This window comes from Magnolia sinica, chromosome 14 (genome assembly GCF_029962835.1).
Source record: "Magnolia sinica isolate HGM2019 chromosome 14, MsV1, whole genome shotgun sequence".
NCBI lineage: Eukaryota > Viridiplantae > Streptophyta > Magnoliopsida > Magnoliales > Magnoliaceae > Magnolia > Magnolia sinica.
Window position 1 is genome coordinate 71,430,060 of NC_080586.1, and position 24,497 is coordinate 71,454,556.

The 24,497-nt window shown below is 39.4% G+C and overlaps 1 protein-coding gene across 1 annotated transcript; it reads left to right on the forward strand.

The window, feature by feature from the left end:
* The first annotated feature begins 1,148 nt into the window (after positions 1 to 1,148).
* Positions 1,149 to 23,013, forward strand: LOC131226132 (endo-1,3;1,4-beta-D-glucanase-like). The gene is made up of 7 exons (XM_058221844.1): positions 1,149 to 1,326; positions 12,493 to 12,514; positions 14,838 to 14,964; positions 16,583 to 16,673; positions 16,836 to 16,925; positions 17,306 to 17,406; positions 22,716 to 23,013. Exons 1-7 carry the CDS (start codon positions 1,179 to 1,181, stop codon positions 22,854 to 22,856), a joined length of 720 nt encoding a protein of 239 aa, XP_058077827.1. The 5' UTR covers positions 1,149 to 1,178; the 3' UTR covers positions 22,857 to 23,013.
* Positions 23,014 to 24,497: the final 1,484 nt, after the last annotated feature.

Sequence of the window (24,497 nt, forward strand, 5' to 3'; positions counted from 1 at the left end):
TAAAAGAGGAACCTCCATCGTCTTGGGAGGTACGTAAAAAATTCTTTCTCAATACCCCTCAATACATTTAGACTCAGAATCCAGGCCTGACTTTGGCATCGGAGGGTCCTCTGCTCAAGCCAGGGTCTCCTTTGTCCTCTTTCTGTGCAGGTATATGAAGGTCTAAGAGGACGAACCAGATTTTTGCATCAACACAAATGATGGACAGAGTGGATCTCACGTAATGGGTTAAAAAAATTAAGTATGGCATCTTATGATTTTGTTTAATATATCATTGGGATCCATTGTTTTTTTTTACAATTCTATGTAATGCGTATATGAAATACACTCTAACTATTAGGTATGTGATCTCAAGTTATATTCCATGCCAAAATTGAAATGAGATTCAGGTGGGCCACACCAAACGAATAGTTAGGAAAGAGAGGTCTCAGAAAGAGACGTCCATCTTTAATTTTTACATGGCCCACCACCATGATTATATAAAAATCACTCCAGTCGTTGGATGCCACACCAAAATTTAACTATAGTCTAATATGGCCCACAATGATTCATGTGTTACATATTAGAGGAAACTGTTTGGAGTGTAAACATTGCCATATGCACTTCTTCCAATCGTGTGGTCCACCTGAATCATGGAACCATCTGAGTTTTGAATCCTAGACTTAGCAGGAGGTGATGCACCCGATGGTCAGGGTGGATTACAAATGAGAATCATGATGGAGCTCACCTGAGCCGCTAAATCCTTCCCAGACATGGGCCTACCAACCCTTAACAAATCCAATATGGGTCATGCAAGTCACCCCGGGTAGGTCCACCAAGGACAATCCACGGCCAATGGCCTCCCTCTCACTAACCATTCAAAAAGAATGGAATTGAATCTAAACCATTCAATGGGCCATGTAAGTCGGCTCACTGAAGACGATCCCAACCATTCAAAAATGAAATTAAATCTAAACCATTGACGATTTCATGATTTAATGTCCAAAAATCCACCCCTTCAACAGTTCCAACTATCCATGCACATGGCCCAGGTCAACGATCACCGGGGTACGAATTTACTTAAGTAGTCCGCGGGCCACAGCATCGACTGCCACTGTATAAAAACACTGGCCCCCCTCCATTTCTCCCGCTGTCCCACTCCATCTCTTCTTGGGAAGTGGCAAGAGAAAGCAGTGAAAATGGCAAGCTCGCAGTGCTGTGAAAATCCTCCAACGTTGAGCTCTACCTGCGGGCAGGGGTGCGTAGAAGACGTCGGTGGCCTCAAGGCCTATATTACCGGCCCTTCCGATTCTAAGCTTGCTGTTCTCCTCGTTTCCGATGTTTTCGGTACTTGTCGATTTCGACTCCTTTCTTGCACTATGCAGATTTCAACCACTCTTAGTTCTATTTTTGTTTCTTTCTTCTTCTTCTTCTTCTTTTTTTAAATCTGGGTTTTGAGAATTTGATGTGTTTGATGATTGTTATGTGCGAATTTGATCTTAGTTTGATGAAATATTGTTGTGTTTTCTTTGTTTTCTATTGATATGTGGATGATATTTTTGGTTCTTTCATGTAGTTTTCTGTTCTTTGGTACCCCTAACTGGCTTTTCGCATGTGCGCTTTGGTTGTTTGTCACTTTTGTTTCACTAGGTGAGAGTATTTGATATTGAATTGTGGAAATATTGGTGGGTTTTTGATATTTTTCTTTAGATTTTTATTTTTTTTAAAAAATTTCTTTCATGTAGTATGTTGTTCTTTGTTGGGGTGTTATTCTTTAAGTAGATTTCACATGTGAATTTTGATTGTTTTTCACGTTTGATGCTTGGCATGAGAGCATTTGATCTTGATTTGTGCAAATATTGGTGGGTTTCTAGTTTTTTAATTTTTCTTTAGATTTAAATTTTTTTTTTTTTTCTTTCATGTAGTATGCTTCTTTTTTTTTTTTTGGGTTTCTTCTTTTAGTGGGTTTCACATGTGGGGTTTTTTATTTTTTATTTTTCACTTTTTGATGCTTGGGTATTTGATCTTGGTTTCTGTGAATATTGGTGGGCTTTTCTTGTTTTTTAATTGGAAGATGAATGGTGGAGCGGATGAGTTGGAATATCATAGAGTCATCTCTCCACAGTACATGCTGCAGGTGAAGTATTGAATCTATTGATCAAGTTCAGCCATCTAATTTTCTGTATTGTGGGTGGCAACTGATTCAAAATTCTCATCCATCGGATGGTGCTAGACGTCTGATCACTGGCCATTGAAATGATGCTAGTCAACAAAAATAGTTAACGGTCAGCATTCATTGCTGGAAAGAAAAGAAAGCTGATGGATACGATTAGGCCGGCATGTCTGATTTTTGATAAGTAGGCCATCCATGGTAGTCATCACTAGATGGAAGGCTCTGTTTGATGCATCACCCTGTGAGTGTACTGTAGAGAGATTGCTCTACCATATTTGGGTTCTTCCAGGTTTCACTGTAATTGTCCTTTTCCATATAGATGGTCTTTTTATTTTCATTCATGCAATATGTAGGCTTTTGTCTGCATGTTGTCTGATGGTAGAGTATTGGATATTTGTCATTTTGGTGCCTACAACTACCCTTTTTGATGCAAACACCTTTTTCTACTTCAAGCAGAGAGAAGGTTATTTGTTATCCTCTCTGAAAAAAGAGTGTTTGTTGTTGTTGCTGTTGGGGGACTGCGGAAGCACACAGAGATGAATCAAGTAAAGTATTCCAATAGGACAATCAAGCCCAATCACAAGGACTCCGAATTTAAGGTAGAAACACCCTTTTGGGAAAAAATCATAGCACAAAGCAACATATATGCACTATGAAAGTAAAAAATTACAAGAGATCGAGATTACCCGATTTGAACAAGCCTCGAATCACCCAAGCTACACCCTTGAAACCCTATGAACGAATTAGAAAGCTCTTGATACCCCCTATTCCCGATTACACCCATATATATAGCCTCTAGGTGAATCACAATCAAAATAGCAAACAAATCCCGCACTTACGCAATTTTGCGTAACTTTGCGCGATTGTTCGATGACACCTTCGATGACACTTCGATGGCATCGAACATCTTCAATGTCATCGAACTAAACACCAAACGTTCCGGCGAGTAAACATGTATTTTCTGGATTTTATCGATGACACTTCAATGGGACTTCGATGTCATTGACAGCTCGTCGATGGCATCAAACCCATTTCAATGGCATCGAGCAAGACACCAAAAGTGTCCAACAACAAATCATGTGATTTCTGGATTTTTCCATTGGCATCGAGCAACTGTCGATGGTATCCAACAGCTCTCGATGGCATTGAACTGTTTGTCGATGGCATCGACAGACCTTGTTACTGAAAGATTTAAAACATCAACAACAATCTCCATCATGTCTTCAATCTTTATTCTTTGTAGCTTTTTGTCATCTTCTCTAATTCTTCCTTGCATCATAGCTCCACCGTTGCTTCTCGTACATCCTCCATCTTCCTTTTATGCCTTCACCAAGCACAGAGAAGTTGCACAAAACTTGAAATTTTCTGAGAGAACCACCTTAGTGAGCATGTTCACCGAATTCACGCTTGTGTGAATGTCACACCTCCTTCCTTAAGCACTTATTGGATAAAATGATGACAAACATCAATGTGTTTAGTACGTGAGTGATAAACAGAATTTTTAGCTAAATTTATCACGCTTTCATTGTCACAAATAACCGGCACGACCCCCTACTGAAGTCCCAACTGATTTATTATCCCCCTCAATCAAACACCTTCCTTGAATGCCTCCGTCATTGCCATATACTCAGCTTCAATCGCGGAAAGAGCCACCACAGACTGAAGCTTCGACATCCAACCGATCGCTCTACCCGCTTGCATAAACGAGTAACCGAAAGTCAACCTTCTACTGTCCACACTTCCCATGTAATTAGAATCCACATATCCTATTAACTTGGCCCTTGATTTCTCAAAAGATAAGACATAGTCCTATGCAATGTTTTAAATATCGACGATATCAACTGATATATCCCACGATATATCTTGTCTCCCACCTGTGCGATGAAAAATGCACAGGTAGTGCCGGTATATCCCTATTCGATCTAGTAAGCATTTTCAATTTTTGATTAATGCTTTTGTTGTAAGTCACGTTAAACCAGAGTCAAATGGTTACAAATCTACGATTCTTCATGTTTTCCATGAAAATTTATGGATTTGGAACTTCGATTTTGAGATTTTGGAGAGATGGGTCAAGTTGCGAAAAATTGAGAAAAATCAAAATTTGTCAATTTCTCACAAATCAGTTGCAATCTTTGTATCCAAATACAAAATTAAACATGTATGTAACCTGATCTAGTGTTTCTTCTTTTGCTTTTGAATGTATTGCTTGTGTTTCTATACATGTCTTCTTACATTTATAAATTATATGAATAAACTTTGAATATACTTGCATCAGTCTAGTTGAAAAACACATATATTAGAACCCCATAGAAAGGAAACCCCTATTATGTGCACTTTTTAATTTTTTTTTTAAATTTATAATATTTTGATTTCTAAGCGTGTATTGATGTCTTTTTTCAACAATCCCTGAAGTTTCATTGAAAAATTCGACCAATTTCCCAATGTTCCCATGTTTCCTAACAACAACGATACATTACGCGATACAACTGATATATCCCATTCGATAACCGATATTTATCCATATCCTAAGGGCGCAATACATTACGCGATAAAGGTATTTAAAACATTGGCCCTGTGTACCTTAAATGTATCGAAATAGCCATTTCATTGCCTCTTAATATTGCTTTCCGGGGTTAGACATATATCTGCTAACAACACCAACCGCATGTAATATGTTTGGTCTAGTACAGACCATGTCATACATAAAGCTGCCAATCGCATTCGAATAAGGCACATGAGACATCTCTTACTTTTCTTCATCTATTTTAAGACAATGTTCAGAAGAAAGCTTACAATGAGCCGCGTGAGGAGCGTTGACCAGTTGTGCCCTGTTCATCCTATACTTCACCAATACCTTCTTAAGGTATTCCTTCTAAGATAACCAAAGCCTGCTCGTTTTCCTATCTCTAAGTATATCAATGTTGAGAACCCTCTTTGCAGCCCACAGATTTTTCATATTGAATGTCTTTAATAACTGAGTCTTCAGTAAGTCGATCTTAGACATGCTATGGCTGGCGATCAACATGTCATCAACATATAATACCGGGATGATGAATTTCCCATTACTTAGTGTCTTGTTATAGACATAGTGATCATATTGACTTTTGGTAAACATTTGACTCACCATGAAAGAATCAAACTTTTTGTACCACTGCCTAAGCGACTGTTTTAGGCCGTATAACGATCTTTTTAACCTGCAAACCTTGTTCTCTGCCTCTTTTATTTCGAAGCCTTTTGGTTGCTTCTGATATGCTTAGATAGAAGGTGTTGATTTCACTGAAATATTCGCACATGTGGTGAAGGAAGTATCTATCACAGGAAGGCAATCTTCACCACCGGTGCAGATATCTCAGTGAAGTCGACACCTTCTCTCTAAGCATTATCCCTTCGCTACCAACCTTGCCTTATACCTTTATTGTTTCTTCTTGAAAGTCCACTTGCACCCGATTGCTTTTCAACCATTGGGAAGCTCCACCAGCTCCCACGTTTTGTTCTTATATAAGGAGTTCATCTCAACTATTGTTATCAAATGCGATCGCATATGTGCATACTATTGATCAAATCGCATATGCCATGATGGCATATGCGATCCTGGCAAGTATGCCATGACATACTTTTATATGCGATAAATATGCGATCGCATATGCGAGTATGCGATCGCATACTGCATATGCAATTGGATATTTCCCAATAGCCAAGAGCAGAAGATTTTTTTATTTTTTTATTTTTTATTTTCAAATTGAAGAACTTTTGCCTATAATTAGGCACTCATATCCCCTCCATTTTCACTATTCTTTACTCCAAAGCTCTAAATCTCTTACTCTTTCTCTCTTACACCTCTTTCTTTCTTACTCTAATCTCTCTACAATTATTTCAATTATGTTTATTTTTTGTATTTTATAAGTTGTGCTTACTTTTTGTAAATTAAGTTGTAAGTTATAACTTGTAAGTTGTTTCAAGTTATCCATTTATCATTAAAATTTCTTTGTTCAAAGTTTATAATAATTAGTTATATTTTAATGTAGCTTGTTGATTGTTTTGTTAAAATTTATATAATATAATATAAGTAATTAACCATATCACTTAAACACTCAAACTATAATGAAATAAGTAAAATAACCCAATCCAATCATGTGTACTAATTAGATGAGTTTTTCCCTCTTAAATTTTTTTTTTTTTTTATAGAATTTTTAGAAATTTTAGAAATTTTTTTTTTTTTGAAAAAATATGCCATGGCATATGCGATTGTGCGATCGCATATGCTGATCGCATGCAATCGCATATGCGATTTGACAACATTGATCTCAACATCCATCGCTGCTTTTCACTTATAAAAGGAGTTCAGTTCCTGCGATCCCACAACGGATTCCTTCTGACCAGTGGCTGCTCCACTTGCTCCTGTGCCCCTGTTTGCGTATCAGTATCAACATGTGTATCATCTGTGTCTACCTGAACATCCATAACCAACTTTTCTGGTTCCTTGTGCTCATTCTTACGAAACAAGGATCCTGTGTCGAATTTAACGCCACGACTATTGATAATTTTTCGTGTAACCCGGTCATACAATTCGTACCCCTTCACACCACTACCATAGCTAACAAAGATGTACTTTTGGACTCTTCGGTGTAGCTTATCCCTTTCAGCTGATGGTACATGAGAGTAAGCTTCACAGCCAAACACACGCAATCCCAAGTAATCTACTTGTTGACCATTCCATACTTCCTCTAAAATTTTGCAATCAATGGCCGTAAAAGGGGACCGATTTACCAAGTAACAAGTCGTATTAATGGCCTCAATCCACAATTCTTTGCCCAACCTAGCATTACTAATCATGCATTAGGCTCTCTCCAAGAGAGTCCGATTCATCCGCTTAGCTACACCGTTTTTCTCTAGTGTGTAGCACATTGTGTTGTGCCTCATGATCTCTTCATTCTTACAGTATTAATTAAATTTACCTGAAGTAAATTCTCCACCATTATTTGTCCTTAGTACCTTCATCTTTCGCCTTGACTATTTTTCCACCATCGCCCTCCACTGCTTGAAGTTGGTGAAAATATCGGATTTATTTTTCATAAAATAAACCCATACTTTCCTGGAGTAGTCGTCAATGAATGTAACGAACAATGATGACCCTTCAGAGGGAAACCACGGATATCGGCTCCCATAAATCAGAACGCACATAATCAAGAACACCATTACATATATGTTTTCCAGATTTAAAAGATAACCTTAAATGTTTACCATGTATACAATGCTCGCATGTACTTAAATTAAAAACTTTTAAAAGCTGGAATTAAACAACGGTTAGAAAGTGCCTTCATGCCTCGCTCGCTCATATGACCCAGACGTGCATGCCGCATACGTGCAGACGTGAAATCCGCTACAAACGCTGCAACTCCGCCCGATAAAGTGCTCCCAATCAACCTGTAAAGATTTCCGTTCCTCCGTGCCTTCATGACAACGAGTGCCCCATTTGAAACTTTAAGGACATTATCAAAACTAGTGAATTTGCACCCAAGCTCCTCGAGAGCACCAAGAGATATCAAGCTCTTCCTCATATCAGGAACGTGTCTCGCCTCGGTTAATATACGCTCCATGCCATCAAACATATTGATGTGCACTAATCCAACACACCACATTACAGGCATTATCATTGCCCATAAATACTTAGCCACCATTGCACTCTCTGTAACTGGTGAACCAATTCCAATGTAGAGTCATGTGATATGATACCCCAGTATCCAAAATCCACTCATCCTTCCGATCATCATATAAGTGTCCGACCATGGACACTGACAACACATCACCTCCACTCTTACCTTCATCAGATTCAGTAATGTTGGCTTCCCTGGAAGAAGCCTTTGAGTTATTTTTTCTTGCCTTAGGATTTGTACAATTTTTCTTCATGTGCCTAGACATACCACAATTCCAACACTTCAACTTTCCTTTGCCCTTGCCCTTGGATTTGGATCTTGATCAAAAATATCCATTGTCCCGCTCAAAATTGTCCCCTTGTAACCAGTGCATCAGTAGAGGCGTCCACGTCGTCGCTTTTCTTTCCCATCTCCTTTCCATAAAGGGCTGAGATAACGGTATCGACGCCAAGGGTCGATTTACCAGTGCACAACGAGTCCTTGAATGACTCATACGAAGTCGGGAGAGAATTCGATAGGATGTATGCCTAATCCTCACCCTCATCGTTTCCTCAACATCCAGGGATTTGCAAATCATCTTGTTAAAGTTACTTATGTGGGCCGCAACATCACCTGCCTCTGCCATCTTTAAATTGAACAACTGAAGCTTCAAGTACAAGCGATTCTTAAGAGATTTCTTCAAGTAGATGTCCTGTAATTTCGCCCATGTACTTGTTGCAGTTTTCTCTCTCATAACATTATAGAGGACTTCATCTGTTAGGCACAATTGGATAAAGGTTCTCGCTTTCTTATCCATCTTGTTCCATTCATTATATATTATAATTTCCGATCACTTCTCAAGGATTGCATCATCAATCCTTGCTGAATTAGGAGATCAGTCATTTTGACCTTCCAAAGTTATAAAATTATTTTTCCCATAATATTTCTCAACATCGAACTTAGGATTAGAAGTCATTGATACTATGCTTTCAGATTCAATCTGCACCCCAATGTTAAGCTCTGATGCCACTTGTTGGGGGACCGCGGAAGCACATAGAGATGAATCAAGGAAAGTATTCCAATAGCACAATCAAGCCTAATCACAAAGACTCCGAATTTAAAGTGAAAAAATCCTTTCGGAAAAAAACCATGGCACAAAGCAACAGATATGCACTATGAAAGGAAAAAATTACAAGAGATAGAGATTACCCGATTCAAATAAGCAACGAATCACCCAAGCTACACCCTTGAAACCCTAGGAACGAATTAGAAAGCTCTTAATATCCCCTATTCTCGATTACACCCATATATATAGCCTCTAGGTGAATCACAATTGAAATAAGAAACAAATCCCGCACTTACACAATTCTATGTAACTCTGCATGATCGTTCGATGACACTTCGATGGCATCGAACATCTCCGATGTCATCGAACTAAACACCAAAATGTTCCAGCAGCTAAACAACTATTTTCCGGATTTTCTCAATGGCACTTTGGGGACTTCAATGTCATCGACGGCTCGTCGATGGCATCGAACCCATTTCGATGTCATCGAGTAAGACACCAAAAGTGTCCAACAACAAATCATGAGATTTCTGGATTTTTCTGATGGCATCGAGCAGCTGTCAATGACATCGATCCGTTTGTCGATTGCATTGACAGACCCTGTTGCTGAAAGATTTGAAACATCAACAACAGTTGCCAATGTCCTTTTTGTTGTCACAGTAGTTTCTCATGCCTTCTTTGAAATCTGAATGCTTAATGTGACATACTTGATTGTTTGTTGGGATGATATTAGTAGCTTTTTGATATTTTCCTTTTGGATTTTTTTTGGTAATAAATTCTTTTTGTTTGAGGCGGGCATATGTATTTATAGCGAATTATCCTTAAAAAAATTATTCATAGTGAATTGGTGTTGTCATCATTGTGGCTATTGCAACTTGCAATCACCATCACTTCCATCCTCATCTTCATCATCAGCCTCATTGTTGTGTTGGCATCATCATAATTTCACTTGCTTGTCTGACTATCGCTTTTCTGTTGGCTTCCGACTTTTTTCGCTAGCCTCGTATGATAGTTCACCACCATTTTGAAAATGGTGGCGATTCATCCTCCTCAAATGTGGTACTCTGTGTGTGGCTGTCTACGCCTTCCAAAACTTTTGGAGGGGGCATTTGGGGTGGAGCATGTGTAAATTCACACTGGTAAAGAAGCCCCATCTATCCAGTGATTGCTATCGGAAGGATGGTTATAAGTATAACATTGAGTAGTCCATATTCCATGAGAAAAATATTATCTTCTCAGTGTAATTTTTTGTTGTGCTCCATCCACAATTTGGTCAATTCTGAAAAGGGGGCCAATATGCAGGCTTTTGCTGGTTAAATAGTTTTTAATGGACATTCTATAAATAGGAGTGTGCTCCAATTCTAGCTACAAACTACAGTAACTTCCTACAATAACGGCACAACACGCTTTATAGGACCTACTACAGTACTGCTACAATATGCTCTTTTTTAAAAATAAAAATGAAAATAAGGATAATCATTTCATTGCTTTTGTAATGACATATGACTTGGAATGTTGACATAAAGAAAAAAATAGGTTTTTTAGAGAACAGGTTCTCTTGCAAACAGAGAAAACCCTAAGAAATCAATCTTTTCTATTGAATTGTGTGAAAGGCATGTGATTTAATTTCTTCTTTTCTTCATCCCACATTCTCAAATCCATCCACCTCACATCAAGTTGGCATCGGAGCAAGTTCCATCCATGGATAAATGGCTACTTAGGAAATATGTTGGAGGAAGTGATAAGGAGATATAGCCAATTGGAGGGAAGTATAAGAGATTTAAAGTTGATTGGATAAGTTGACACCCTTGACACAAGATCAAGGAGAGGCTTCACGTCCACGCTGAGGTGTTATCATCATGTAATTGTGTATTGGTGATTGCAACACTGTTCTAGATGGTCATCCTTATGATAGAAGAGACGAGCGATTGGAGGATCATGGCTGCAAATATGGTGTAAGAGTTGAGATGCCTGCATCCAGTGAAGAGCCTAAGAATTTCAAAAAGCACCAATCCAAGGCTCATATTAGAAGTATCCAACAATTACATCGCAAACAAAGATGATAAAGACGCTGGTCGATGGCTGGATCGCATATGGATCAACGGACCAATTGGCAAAAGTCGATGAGGTATATTTTGAATTATGTATGACACATTAATCATTCCACAAAGATCAAAATAGGCAGTTCAAGATTCAAGAGTGAGATGGAGGACACAACATTGAATTTGGTCCACAAAAGGACAAGGAAAGCAACAATGCACAATAATATGGGATGCCTCAAAGATCACGGCAACTCGACGGGTGGGCCTACATCAGAAGTTTCTAGCAAAAGCTGAAACTGCACCTTTACAATGGCGGGTCCTGTTTGGGGATGCATCCGGAAATTGAAAGTGCACAGATTGGCAGAGCTGGACGAGGTGCATTTCAAAGCATATATGACACATTAATCATTCTACAAAGATCAAAATACTCAATGCAAGAATCAAGAGTGAAATGGAGGATGCAACATTGAATTTGGTCAAGGAAATGACAATGAAAACAACAACGCACAATAATATGGGTTGCCTCAAAGATCACGGCAACTTGACAGGTGGGCCTACGTCTCAAGTTTCTAGTAAAGTTGAAAGTGCACCTTTACAATGGTGGGCAAGGTATTCTATAATGGTAATGGTGGCCATAAGGACCACCGACGTTATTGTTACGTTACAGGCCGTAACAACTGTTATGGTCCCTCTCTTTTTCTTTTTCTTTCTCTTTCTCTTTCTTTTTTTTTTTTTTTTTTTTTTGGAATAAAAAAAAAAAAAACTGTTTTGGACCCGTAACAGGACATGTTTTCTGTAACAGCCATTATGGCCATTTCTGCCCCTTAACACATAACGGTTGCAACCGTTACCATTTCCGTTACGAAACAGTCCACAGCCGTTATGTAACTGTTTTCGTATAAGATGATGGTGGGTTCATGTTTCTAGCAAAGCCAGAAGTGCACTTTTACAATGGTGGGTCCTGTTTGGGGATACAACGGGGGGCTGCCTGTTATATGCATGCATCGAGTCTAGTTTTTGTGGTTTTAGAATTTTTTAAAAGAGTTTCTACAAATAATTATGAGCTACAAAACTCACTACAGTACTTGATACTGTGCTGCATTATAGTAAATGCTACATTATACCCTGCAGTACTGCAGCTGAGATTTATCTGAGTTTGAAACTAAATTCAGGTTTGTATATATTTCTAGACAGGGATGGTTTTGTAGATGACATATGGCTTGGAATATCAATAAAGGAAAAGTAGGTTATTTTATAGAAGAGAGTCTTTTGCAGGGAGAGAACCCAAAAACATCAATCCAAAAACATCAAATTTTTTTTTGAAACCTGAAAATCATCAATGTTTTCTAATGGAATTGTGTGAAAAGTGTGTGATTTAATCCCTATCAATTCTTCGTTTTTGCTTCCTAGAATATCAAATCTATCCTCCGTACGTCATGCAGATTTTTGGTTTCTTGAATTTTATTTTTAATTTTTTTATTGCTGCCATGGCTGTTGAGGTTATAAACATATTGTTGTCATGTTTGTCATTGTCATTATTTTCATATGTGGCACCTGCTTATTCTCATGCCTAACATGTTTGACTTGAACATTTTGCAGGATATGAAGCACCCAACTTGAGGTATGGCCATCTATGTTCTTGACCTAATTGTTTAATTTTATGATTGATATCATGAGATGATAAACATGGTTTCCTTAAATTTCCCTTATGGTTATACATATTAGAGTTTATGGGGTCCAGTTGTTAGTGTTTTGGTGAAAAGATCATATCAGGATTTAAAATTTTGCACTCAATAAGTTTGTGGCCCAAATGATTGAAAGTCATATTATTTGTCCTTTTTTTTTTGTTTGTTTGATAAAGTTGTGCTGCATGTGCATTCGTTTACAAACGCTTGTGTGATTTCAATCAGCATATTCAATATAGCTCTTGTTCATTATTAACATATTTGCTTGCACCATTTTATTTATAGAATGGAGACCTCTCTTAAGCTTTTGATCTATACATGGTGAGGGAGGTCAGGGGGTTTCTTCTTTAAGTTACTCAACATTCATCATCATTCCAAAGTCGATTGTGGATCTTTTAAATGGTGGATTGTAGGATCCTCCCAAATCAAGTTGGTGAGTTGTATGGAGATTGCTCCTTTTAGCTCTTATGTGGGGATTATGGAAAGAACAAAATAGATGAACTTTCTTTAGTAATATCCTGTCGTTGTTATTTGTACTGAAGGAAAGAATTGAACACTTCATCATAAGTTAGAATTAGTATTGAAGCTTTTAAGGTACCATTGTCTCATAATTGGGCGGTTGTTGGAAATTGGTCATTTTTTATTATGTCAAGAATTGGGAGAATATTAACTTATTGGTACTTTGGCTTGTAAAAATTGAATATGGAAGTTCAAGGGGGGACTGGGTGACTTGGTAGTTGAGGGTGTCATTAGAGAAAAAGCTTGGTGGGTTGGTGCAGCTTGTTTCAAGGTATTCTGTATCGGTAACGGTGGCTGTAAACCAGACTCATCACCATTACCTATACGGGTATCGGCCATAACGGTTGAAAGGTATTATTGTGGTTTGGAAGGCAGGCACATATGTGAACAGTGTGCATGTGTGGGCGACGATCTGATTGGACAACCTGTGGAGACCACCAGTATTATTGGATATCATGTTGTCTTTTGTCATCCATGTGTATCAATTGGGCCCCCAGTTTTATAGGACCTTGAATCAGACCCACTGTTTTGTAGGACCTCGAATCATGACCGCAAAACTTGTAATTTGACTGTCACTCAAGGAACCTTCAAACTATATTATTGGATTCGACCATTTGATTTTATTCATTCGGTCTTCACTTGAAAAGGCCACTTCGCAAGCAATTCATGAAAAGAGTTGAATTTCCACCACGAAAAGGGAGCATTCCTAGCAGCAAAACAGAACGAGTAACCCTGTCATCACTTGAAAAGGCCACCTCACAAGCAATTTGTGAAAAGAGATAGATTTTGATAGAGAAGGGTGATCAATGATATGATGATACAATTTTATAGGTTATATAATGGGCCACATAATAAATTATAAGGGTAATGTTGATTTTCCATATAAAAGCTCTCTTGATAATGGTAAGATCCTAAAACCCTATGGTAAATATAGTCTATATTGTCTTCATGATGCAGCTATGTGCAGTTTAGAAAGAGAAAGAGAGTCTCACTATGCGCAACATGCACACTCCACCTTTAGAGAGAGAGAGAGAGTCTCAATATGTACAACAATCACACTCCACCTTAGAATGTGCACAACGAAGGTGGCGATGGTCACTTGTCCTACCTTATGAAACATTTTCTCTCCCCTTCTACGTCCTAGTTCAAAGATTCTTTCAGTTTCTCTTAGATGCCCATCATGGTTGTGGACGGATCATAACACTCTGGATTCCCCTCCAAACATAAGAGGAATCTGCAGGAAAAGAATTCGTTTAGGAGAAAATCACTGTTTTCCACAAGGAATCCTCAATTCCAGTTCGACAGCATCTATGGTGGTTTGGAAGTCATGATTACCTTTTCTAACTTCCCACTGTTTGGATCGCATGAAATGGTGAGGAATCATTGCTAGAATTTATTGTGGATTTCTCTTGGAAGAGAAACCATGATTACCTTTTCATCAAAATTACTGTTTTCCGTTGTTTGGATTGCAAGAATACAATTTCCCTGAATTTATTTGATTTGAAAATCATGATTACATTTTTCCATGTCCTCACCTTGGATTCCTCAGGGAGGGAGGGAGGGAAAAATGGGGCTGTTCTTCAAATGCACTCCTTGTTTCCCAAAATTGCATTATATAATACCTCTTCCCTTTACTGCTAGTGCTCTTCCTCTTTCATTATGTGAATACTTATATGATTACTTAGTACATAAGTAACTTTTTTTATTGAAAGCTAATATTACCTACATTTTACCATAAAGGAAGCTCGCAGACAAAATTGCAGCGGCTGGGTTCTATGTGGTGGTTCCTGACTTCTTTTACGGGGAGCCATACGAACTCAATAATCCTAATAGACCCATTGCGGATTGGAAAAAAGATCATGGAACGGTTGGTTTCTGATCTCACTCTCTCTCTCTCTCTCTCTTTCTCTCTCTCTCTCTATCTATCTAATATCTTTGTTTAGAGTTTATTATTGATTTTTGAAGCAAAAAGTCACTTAATGATGACTGATTACAAGGAGCATTATGCTTTCGTGTATTGTTTTCAATAGGTAAGTATTTATTTATGTTCACAAAGCACACATGTAGTGTATACTCACATACATCATGACCATATGGTTATTTCTGGACGCATATCTCTTTATGTAGGTTAGGGAAGCATACAGTTCATGCCTGCACGCATGATTGCATGGTTGTTTGTATGGTACCTATGCTTATGTAGATTAACAAAGCATACTTGCACATATATCTTCATGCGTGCATGCATTGTTGTATGATTGTTTATGCATTATATGGATGGAGAGATTCTTGCACTGATACAAGCAAACTCACCCAACTTTGCTTCTGTATGGATGGGCTCATTCAACCAAAATGGAATGCTTTTGCCTTTTGGTGCTCAGCATTCAACTGAAAAACGTCCAGGCCTGGTGGCTAGGATCTTGCAACCTGGGTTACTTTTGAGGCATGATCCACTGAGGTGGGGATGCAACAAACTAGTTGTCTGATTGCTGAACCATAGTCCCACTTTTTAGAATTGAAGACCCATGTATATTGTGCAAAGTTGAGGGTCGTGTTCCATATGGTTCATCTAATAAAACCAGCAAAAGTTGTCTAGGGAAAAGGTCACATACATGGATTGGTGCACCTGGTACCATGTACCAAACATCTCCCACTATCCGGTATTAGAAGTGGAATCCTTACACATCACAATTTTCGGTCAGAAATGTGCATAGGGTGTGATGAGCATGTGTGGTGATCGGGACTGTTGAACTGGTGGGCCACCTGGTGGATCAGCTAGTGGCAATTATTGCAGTAATGGGACAATAATAACCATTCAGTTTTGTGAGTTTTTCCATTGCATGTGGACCATTTCTCGATTTCGAGTGACTTGCCCTCTTTCCCAAGCCTCTTGATTAGATGGGCCATCAAGCCATGGTCCACCTAACCTACAGTCTTGATGACTGTTCAAAAATGTCGTAGGTATGGCAGAGATGTCTCAATATGCATATCCTGAACTCCATGATGTCCATGTGTCATAGTAGCATTCACTTTCATCACCCTTTAATGCATCAGATATGCAAAGGTTTTCTTTCTAAAAGTGCTAGTGTTGGACCTGAAGTAATCCAAATGGTCCCTTGATTTTTCTCATGCTGATATTGGTTGCTATTTGAAGACGTCACTATAGCATTCTTCCATACTAGGGAAAAAAAAAAAAAAAACTAGATGCGTGCTGTGTCATGCAATAGGCATTTTTTGAACCATCATCTGCATATTAGTCTGCCAATCAAAATCCCATTTTAGGCCTTGGCTAGCTGAGAGAAAAGATAAGAGTCATTTATTTGTTAACCTAGAGGCATTTTGCTTTTCGGTGTCAGTAACTGGAGCAATACACCTATCATTGCACAGCTATCTGTATTCATTCCTTCAATGATGCATCCTTTTGCTATGAATTAATTGCAATATTGTGATAAGAATTCAGCATCCAACTCCTTATAACATTCTTACAGGATAAAGGAACTGAAGATGCGGAAGCAGTTGTTGCAGCTTTGAAAAGTAAAGGAATATCTGCAATTGGGGCTGCGGGCTTTTGCTGGGGTGGTGAGATTTCTTGTCCTCTTTCACTGAGACAAGCTTCCTTCTATGGAATACTTTAGCACATCAACCAGCTATGGTACCCAATTAAAAATACTGTCAAAGTATTTTATTTTGTTAGCACTGTTAGACAAGGCTAACATTCAACTTCCTACATCTTTTTCTCAGCAAAGGTAGTTGTGGAATTAGGGAAGCAGAGTCTCATCAATGCTGCAGCGTTGTGTCATCCTTCATTTGTCACTGTTGATGATATTAAAGGCAAGCATGTGGTATCTCAAACACTTCTGAATCAGAGGAATCATATGATCATGGTTGTATCAATATTTGTACATTTTGCATCTTGAGATTGTGCTTGTGGGGCTCATGATTAGATCACTGATCTGATGGGCCTGGATTTTTGGTGCGTGGTCTGTGTGGCCTGTCAGATAATTGTCTGGATCCCCATAAGAAGGGCCCCACATGATCAAACTCATTACCTGAGGATAGTATTCATATTCCAGTATATAATATCTCTTCAAAACATTCGTAAATTTCATTAAGCTCCTATGCTTCTGTTGAATCCTGATTCACTAGAGGTTTTCTTTTCTTTTAATCTGTTACCATTTATATCTTATAAATAATGATTTATACATTTTCAGAGGTTAAAACTCACATGGCCATACTTGGAGCCGAGATTGACCGAGCTTCTCCACCAGAGCTGGAGAAACAGTTTGAGGAGGCTTTATCTGCAAAAGCTGAGGTAAGGAATCTCCAAGCTTTTAGAACTACAATTGCAGACTAAGCATTTTTTATTATTTTCCCTTATGCATGATCATGTGTTTTGGTGAAACATCATGGATATGACTCAGCTACTTCAAGGGTTCTTACTCATGCCTCGGTGGTAGACTCACAAGAGTTTCAACACGAGGTCATGGGTTCGAGTACCCATTGTGGTGAAATTCCACTGCGGTGTGGGTCTGTGTGGGGTGTGAGTGCATGTGGAAAAAAAAAAGAAGGGCTCAACCCCTTCATATAGATTGGAACCATTTCCAATCTCAAATACAGACAAGTGTAAGTTAGCATGCTACATCCATCCACCATCAGCATATTTTTCCTCTTTTACTCTTGTACGGGTGCTCTATATGGGTCTAGTTGTCAAACTCGCTCCACATGTCATAGTATGGAGACGCGTCTATGTATGTATTACTAAAATATTTATAACATGTTTTATTAAGTTTTAAATATATAATCATTTACTATTTTTCAACATAAAATATTGGTTACTGCCAAGCTACATCTGACTTTTATTCTGTACCCAATATCCATGCCTCTTCTTGTCTAAACATTGCTTTGAGGGATTTGAAGTATCCAGGTGCATTTTTAACAATTGTTTGATTATCTGCTAAAATGAATGCTAAACCAAAGCCCTGGAACTGCTGAGCTTATGTATGGCATGGATCCCATGTTGTGTCCCATGATTCGCATCTGACACTGGTGCTTCGAGGGTTTTGAAAGTTTTTTTTTTTCATAGGTCCCTTTGTGGAAATGAAAATACTCTCTAGCATTCCCTTTGTGTATGAATTTCCCAAAAACCACCTTTACCTAAAAGGAAAGTCTGGGCCCACAATACTGCAGATCTCTCCCATTCAGTCTGTTACCCTTTTACCCACATAAGGAACTTGACCAGAAGTTATGTTACCTAAATAGCCAAATACTCTACTTTTTCCCTTCTGAATTTTGTAATCCTGATTGTGGGTCATTTGCAATCCGTATTGCTATTGTTGGCAACCTGAAATTATGGATCTCTAAGTGTTTGATTAAGATCAAACCTAAACTTATATTTAGAGTGTAGAGGTTTGTAATTTGATTTGTGCAACAAGATAATAGTATGCATGACAGATCTATAATAATAACATTATTTCATATATAGATTACTATATCAATTCATGTGTTAAAACTATATTACATATACTATATCGATGTGTGGTAGTGACCCACATGATCCGCCCTAGCATACAAGGCGTTGGAGGAAGTACCATACCCACTGCCAGTTTCCGCCTCATACTAGAGTGACCCACGATCAAACAAACCTTGATCAGGTGTGGTTCGGAAGAAGTCCGATTTGTCAGGTTCTGATAAGTTTGTCTTTGGACTGTGGTGACCTGCTATCAAATAAACATGTCTTGTCATAAGTTTTACTAGGACTCACCAGGATTTTCTTGAAGGCTAGAGCCAGTGCACATTGGCAAATCTGTCAATCAATCCTGAGCAATGATTTGATACCCTACCTTGTTAGGGCTGTAACTTGGGTTTGGGTTGAACAACTGACCCAAGAGTCCAAGTTTGGTTGGGTCAGGTTGTGAGGGTCCTTGGATTGGGATAGGGTTGGAAAACTCCAACCGAGTTTGAAATCGGGTTAGGCGTTTTAAGGTTTAGTATGGAAGAATTCGGGTCAGGTCAGGTTGCAGGTTGGGTCCTCTTGCGGTCAGTTACAGCTCGGGTTGACCCTCAACATGACCAAACTGGCCCGAGTTGCTCCCCCTATACGTTATGGATGGGACACAGGTCATTCTGTCTACATATTCTTTCTTAGGGCTGTACGTCAAGCCGAGTTGAGTCGAGGTGGGTCAAGCTTGGCTTGGCTCGTCTGTGCTTTCCTCGAGTTCGAGCTCGAGGCGAGCTTACCCCGCGTCGAGTCTACTTCCACCCCGACCCAACCTGCACCTGACTCAACCCAACTAACCTAACCCCCAAATCAAATATTCAATTAGTATATATATATATATATATATATATATATATATATATTATAGATAGAGCCATACAGGGTACATTATTTTGGTGATGAGAGAGAGAGAGATAGGAGCCCTCGGGCGAGTGGCAAAGAGAGAGGAGTGCTTGGGAGAGTGGTAGAGAGAGAGAGAGAGAGAGAGAGAGAGAGAGAGAGGAGCTCGAGCGCGACAAGTTAGGTAAAGGAAAGGAAAGGGTAAAAAAGGGACAGACGGATAAGATATGGTTTAAGTTTAAATTTTTTTAAAATTTTTAAATGTAATAATATATAATATAATATATATTCGAGTCAAGCTAAGCCGGGTTTGAGTCGAGTCGAGTCAAGCTCTACTATGTTCGAACTTAGCTTGTTTTCAAAACGAGCTGGGTCATATGAAGCTTGGCTCGCCTCAAATCATCGTTTGAGTCAAGTCAAGCCGAGCTAGATTGAGCTAGCTTGGCTCATGTACAGCCCTATTGTTTCCCTGGTATTTGCTTTGAACATTTTTTATTCTTCCAGAAGACTGGTCATAAGATCAAACTGTTATGAACTTCCAAAGGCAGATTTTGGGCTAGAGGTTTATGTCAAACAACCATTTACTCCTAAAAGCTTAAGCTGTCAGAGTGTGGTGTATCAATGTATATCAAGGGACTATTACTCTAACACCCCCCGCAAGTGTAACTTATTCCCTCGACAAAATCCACTACCTGCTCAATTTCCCTTACCATTAATGCCATCCTCCGTCCCAATCGTCCCATGGGCTACTCCTACTCCGTCTTATAGCCAACCGCTACCTCCGCCTCCTCAGCCCTCAGCCTCACAATCTTTTTTATCACGAACATACTAAGAAGGGTGGAGGGACACTCACACCATAAATAGGCCGGGCTTGATTTCCTGGTCCCTGGGCCGGACCTGATTTTTCCTGACCCCCCGTGGGAGAATAAAATATTAGCGAGGCATATTTGTTGCTCTCGAGATTCGAACATAGGACCTTCCTCTCTGATACCATGTCAAACAACCATTTACTCCTAAAAGCTTAAGCTGTCAGAGTGTGGTGTATCAATGTATATCAAGGGACTTTATTACTCTAACAGTTTATTCTAGAGATATCCACTGATTGAAAGTCTGAGTTCCGTCACCATCCACACAAATTTGCTTGTTTGAATGATCAGCACCCTCTACAAAATGTACCTTATGTGCTTTGGCGCCTAAGCCTTAGATGCTGATTTCTTTCATCTTAACTAGTTTCAAAGATTTCTCGTACAAAACAGCTCCATATGTGCAAAATCAATCCATCCACTTGCTTTCAATCTCAATTTGCTTAAATACCATTAGTCTATATGAGCTTTGTGAAGTCTACATGATTGTCCAAGTAAGCTAATGCACATGCCACCAGATGTGCCAGCATGGCAGATGTGAACCATCTAGAGATATCCACTGATTGAACGTCTTAGTTCCGTCACCATCCACACAAATTTGCTTGTTTGAATGATCAGCACGCGCTACAAAATGTACCTTATGTGCTTTGGCGCCTAAGCCTTAGATGCTGATTTCTTTCATCTTAACTAGTTTTGAAGATTTCTCGTACAAAACAGCTCCATATGCGCAAAATCAATCCATCCACTTGCTTTCAATCTCAATTTGCTTAAATACCATTAGTCTATATGAGCTTTGTGAAGTCTACATGATTTTCCAAGTCAGCTAATGCACATGCCACCAGATGTGCCAGCATGGCAGATGTGAACCATCTAGAGATATCCACTGATTGAAAGTCTGAGTTCCGTCACCATCCACACAAATTTGCTTGTTTGAATGATCAGCACCCTCTACAAAATGTACCTTATGTGCTTTGGCGCCTAAGCCTTAGATGCTGATTTCTTTCATCTTAACTAGTTTCAAAGATTTCTCGTACAAAACAGCTCCATATGCGCAAAATCAATCCATCCACTTGCTTTCAATCTCAATTTGCTTAAATACCATTAGTCTATATGAGCTTTGTGAAGTCTACATGATTGTCCAAGTAAGCTAATGCACATGCCACCAGATGTGCCAGCATGGCAGATGTGAACCATCTAGAGATATCCACTGATTGAAAGTCTGAGTTCCGTCACCATCCACACAAATTTGCTTGTTTGAATGATCAGCACCCTCTACAAAATGTACCTTATGTGCTTTGGCGCCTAAGCCTTAGATGCTGATTTCTTTCATCTTAACTAGTTTCAAAGATTTCTCGTACAAAACAGCTCCATATGCGCAAAATCAATCCATCCACTTGCTTTCAATCTCAATTTGCTTAAATACCATTAGTCTATATGAGCTTTGTGAAGTCTACATGATTGTCCAAGTAAGCTAATGCACATGCCACCAGATGTGCCAGCATGGCAGATGTGAACCATCTAGAGATATCCACTGATTGAACGTCTTAGTTCCGTCACCATCCACACAAATTTGCTTGTTTGAATGATCAGCACGCGCTACAAAATGTACCTTATGTGCTTTGGCGCCTAAGCCTTAGATGCTGATTTCTTTCATCTTAACTAGTTTTGAAGATTTCTCGTACAAAACAGCTCCATATGCGCAAAATCAATCCATCCACTTGCTTTCAATCTCAATTTGCTTAAATACCATTAGTCTATATGAGCTTTGTGAAGTCTACATGATTTTCCAAGTCAGCTAATGCACATGCCACCAGATGTGCCAGCATGGCAGATGTGAACCATCTAGAGATATCCACTGATTGAAAGTCTGAGTTCCGTCACCATCCACACAAATTTGCTTGTTTGAATGATCAGCACCCTCTACAAAATGTACCTTATGTGCTTTGGCGCCTAAGCCTTAGATGCTGATTTCTTTCATCTTAACTAGTTTCAAAGATTTCTCGTACAAAACAGCTCCATATGTGCAAAATCAATCCATCCACTTGCTTTCAATCTCAATTTGCTTAAATACCATTAGTCTATATGAGCTTTGTGAAGTCTACATGATTGTCCAAGTAAGCTAATGCACATGCCACCAGATGTGCCAGCATGGCAGATGTGAACCATCCAGGCCGTTCATCAGGTGGAACTCATGGTGTAGATGTTGCCCTCCAATGATATAGGAGGTTCACTCAGTAGGTGTGCCATGACACTAAAAATAAGTGGATGGTCTTGCATTTTTTTTCAGTTAAATGTGGCCTACCTGACTAGTGTCCCGACCTGATCTTGAAATAGTGAATATACATCTGTAGTGTTAGCCAGAAATTGCATTCATACAATTCGACTTCGATCAATGGCTGAGGACTGCTGGCCTTTCCACAGGTGGATTCTTTTGTGAAGATCTTCCCGGGGGTGGAACATGGATGGACGGTGAGGTACAGTGATGATGATGAAGCAGCTGTGAAGAAGGCAGAAGAATCGCATCAGGACTTGTTGGGCTGTTTCACTAAGTATGTCAAGTAAGAGAAGATACTTTGTATATGATTAAAAACAATGTTTGATAGTGCAAGTAAGAGTTGTATGTATAACCTGCTTCTCTCTGTGTTATTAGTGGAACTCGGTGAGTGATTCCGATGATTCTGGATGCCATAATCAAGTAGATTGTTTGTCGGGTTTTGGATATTACTTGCCAAATATCTATTATTAGAAGTCTAGATATGCCTGAAGAAAAGAAGAACCACTGCATTTGGGTCTTGGTTTCATATTTGAAGACCTGGACCCAAATCCGGTCAGGTTTAGGTTGTTCTGGGTTGGGTTGGGTTGGATTTGTCTGGATAGGGGGCATCCACCTGGTTGCCCCCATGGTGTGTAGATGGGTCTTCTTACACCATTGTGGCCACATCATTCAATCGCTAGAACACTCCCGAATGCACCGTCATTCAATCATAGTTTAAGAACCCAAAAACGTCGAGTCACGGAAAGTACTGACTCAGTCAAACACACTGCCATTCAGTCTAGTTTAAGAACCCAAAAACGTGTAGTACCGAGTCTCCCAGTGTCTCTACTTGAAAGTCGGCTGACACTGCTGATATTTTACTGGGGCCAACATGGTTGATCCAAATTAAAGAAAAGGTTCAGAAATTGGACTGGTTGCTAACCCAAGTACCTGCTGATCTGGGTAGACTGTCCTATTAAGTTGGATGTGGACCATTATTTTCTTGTCGGGTTCTGTAGAGAATGTGTGTTTTTTATTGAATGTTGAGTGCATGCTTGAATCTTGGAACCATGATCAACAAGCACATGGAGAAGGTAATTCAGGTCTTGTTTTATATCAGAGGGGTTTTAGACATTACTCAGGCAGAAAGGTTGTACTGGCACAGGTGGGGGTGAGTGGGCCCATCATCCAATGACTCATGCAGTTGATATTGTGAGCCCTACTATGGATGCTCCATTGACCCAAATTGCTGTTAGTTGGAAGAGTTCTAATCCCTGAAATAGGTGGTCCACAAATAGATGGTTAAAACAATGCAGCAGCAGGTCAGGCCAGGTTTGAAGAGCTAGGATCCATCACACTTGGGATTTTTTGGGTCATGGGCCATCCATGGTGAGGCTGCCATATCAGTGGCCTGGATTGTCAGGGGAAGTAGAGGCTTGGATCAAGGTCCCTCTTGTACAAACTGAAAAACCCAAATGGGATGTGGCTTTGTGCATGTTCTTCTTTTTAATTGGTGGGACCATGGTTAAAAGACTGGGTGACTCGGACTGACTTGTCTTGTTCTGAGTCGACTCGGGGTGAACTCGGGCATTGACTCATGGATGTGGTATTGAACCGGATCAGATCCTACTGAGAACGAATTGCATCAGACTCATCTGAGCCTTAAAACGATGGGTGGGACCCAGTGATATGATCATAGATGAATCATCTCAGCCTTGAGGAATTATAATATATCTTTGGACCTAGGGCTTATGGTGCCTTAAGGGTCTTAATTTTCTACGAGTGGGGCCTGTAGTATGGTATCCAGACCATTGATTTCTTGGGCCTCCCTCTGTATGGACCATGCTCACAAAAGTCATCTTCCGTGATGATTACAAGCAGAGGAATAGTTCGTTAGACCATCAATATCATGGTGTTAGTCCCATTTAGACAGTCCTTGAGATGCCTAT

What these genes read in the sequence shown, in the direction of transcription:
- LOC131226132 (XM_058221844.1), top strand. Translation starts at nt 1,179, where the DNA reads ATGGCAAGCTCGCAGTGCTGTGAAAATCCTCCAACGTTGAGCTCTACC. An exon ending in TGCGGGCTTTTGCTGGGGTG is followed by an intron (nt 16,674 to 16,835) that starts GTGAGATTTCTT and finishes TCTTTTTCTCAG; the next exon opens with CAAAGGTAGTTGTGGAATTA. An exon ending in CTTTATCTGCAAAAGCTGAG is followed by an intron (nt 17,407 to 22,715) that starts GTAAGGAATCTC and finishes GCCTTTCCACAG; the next exon opens with GTGGATTCTTTTGTGAAGAT.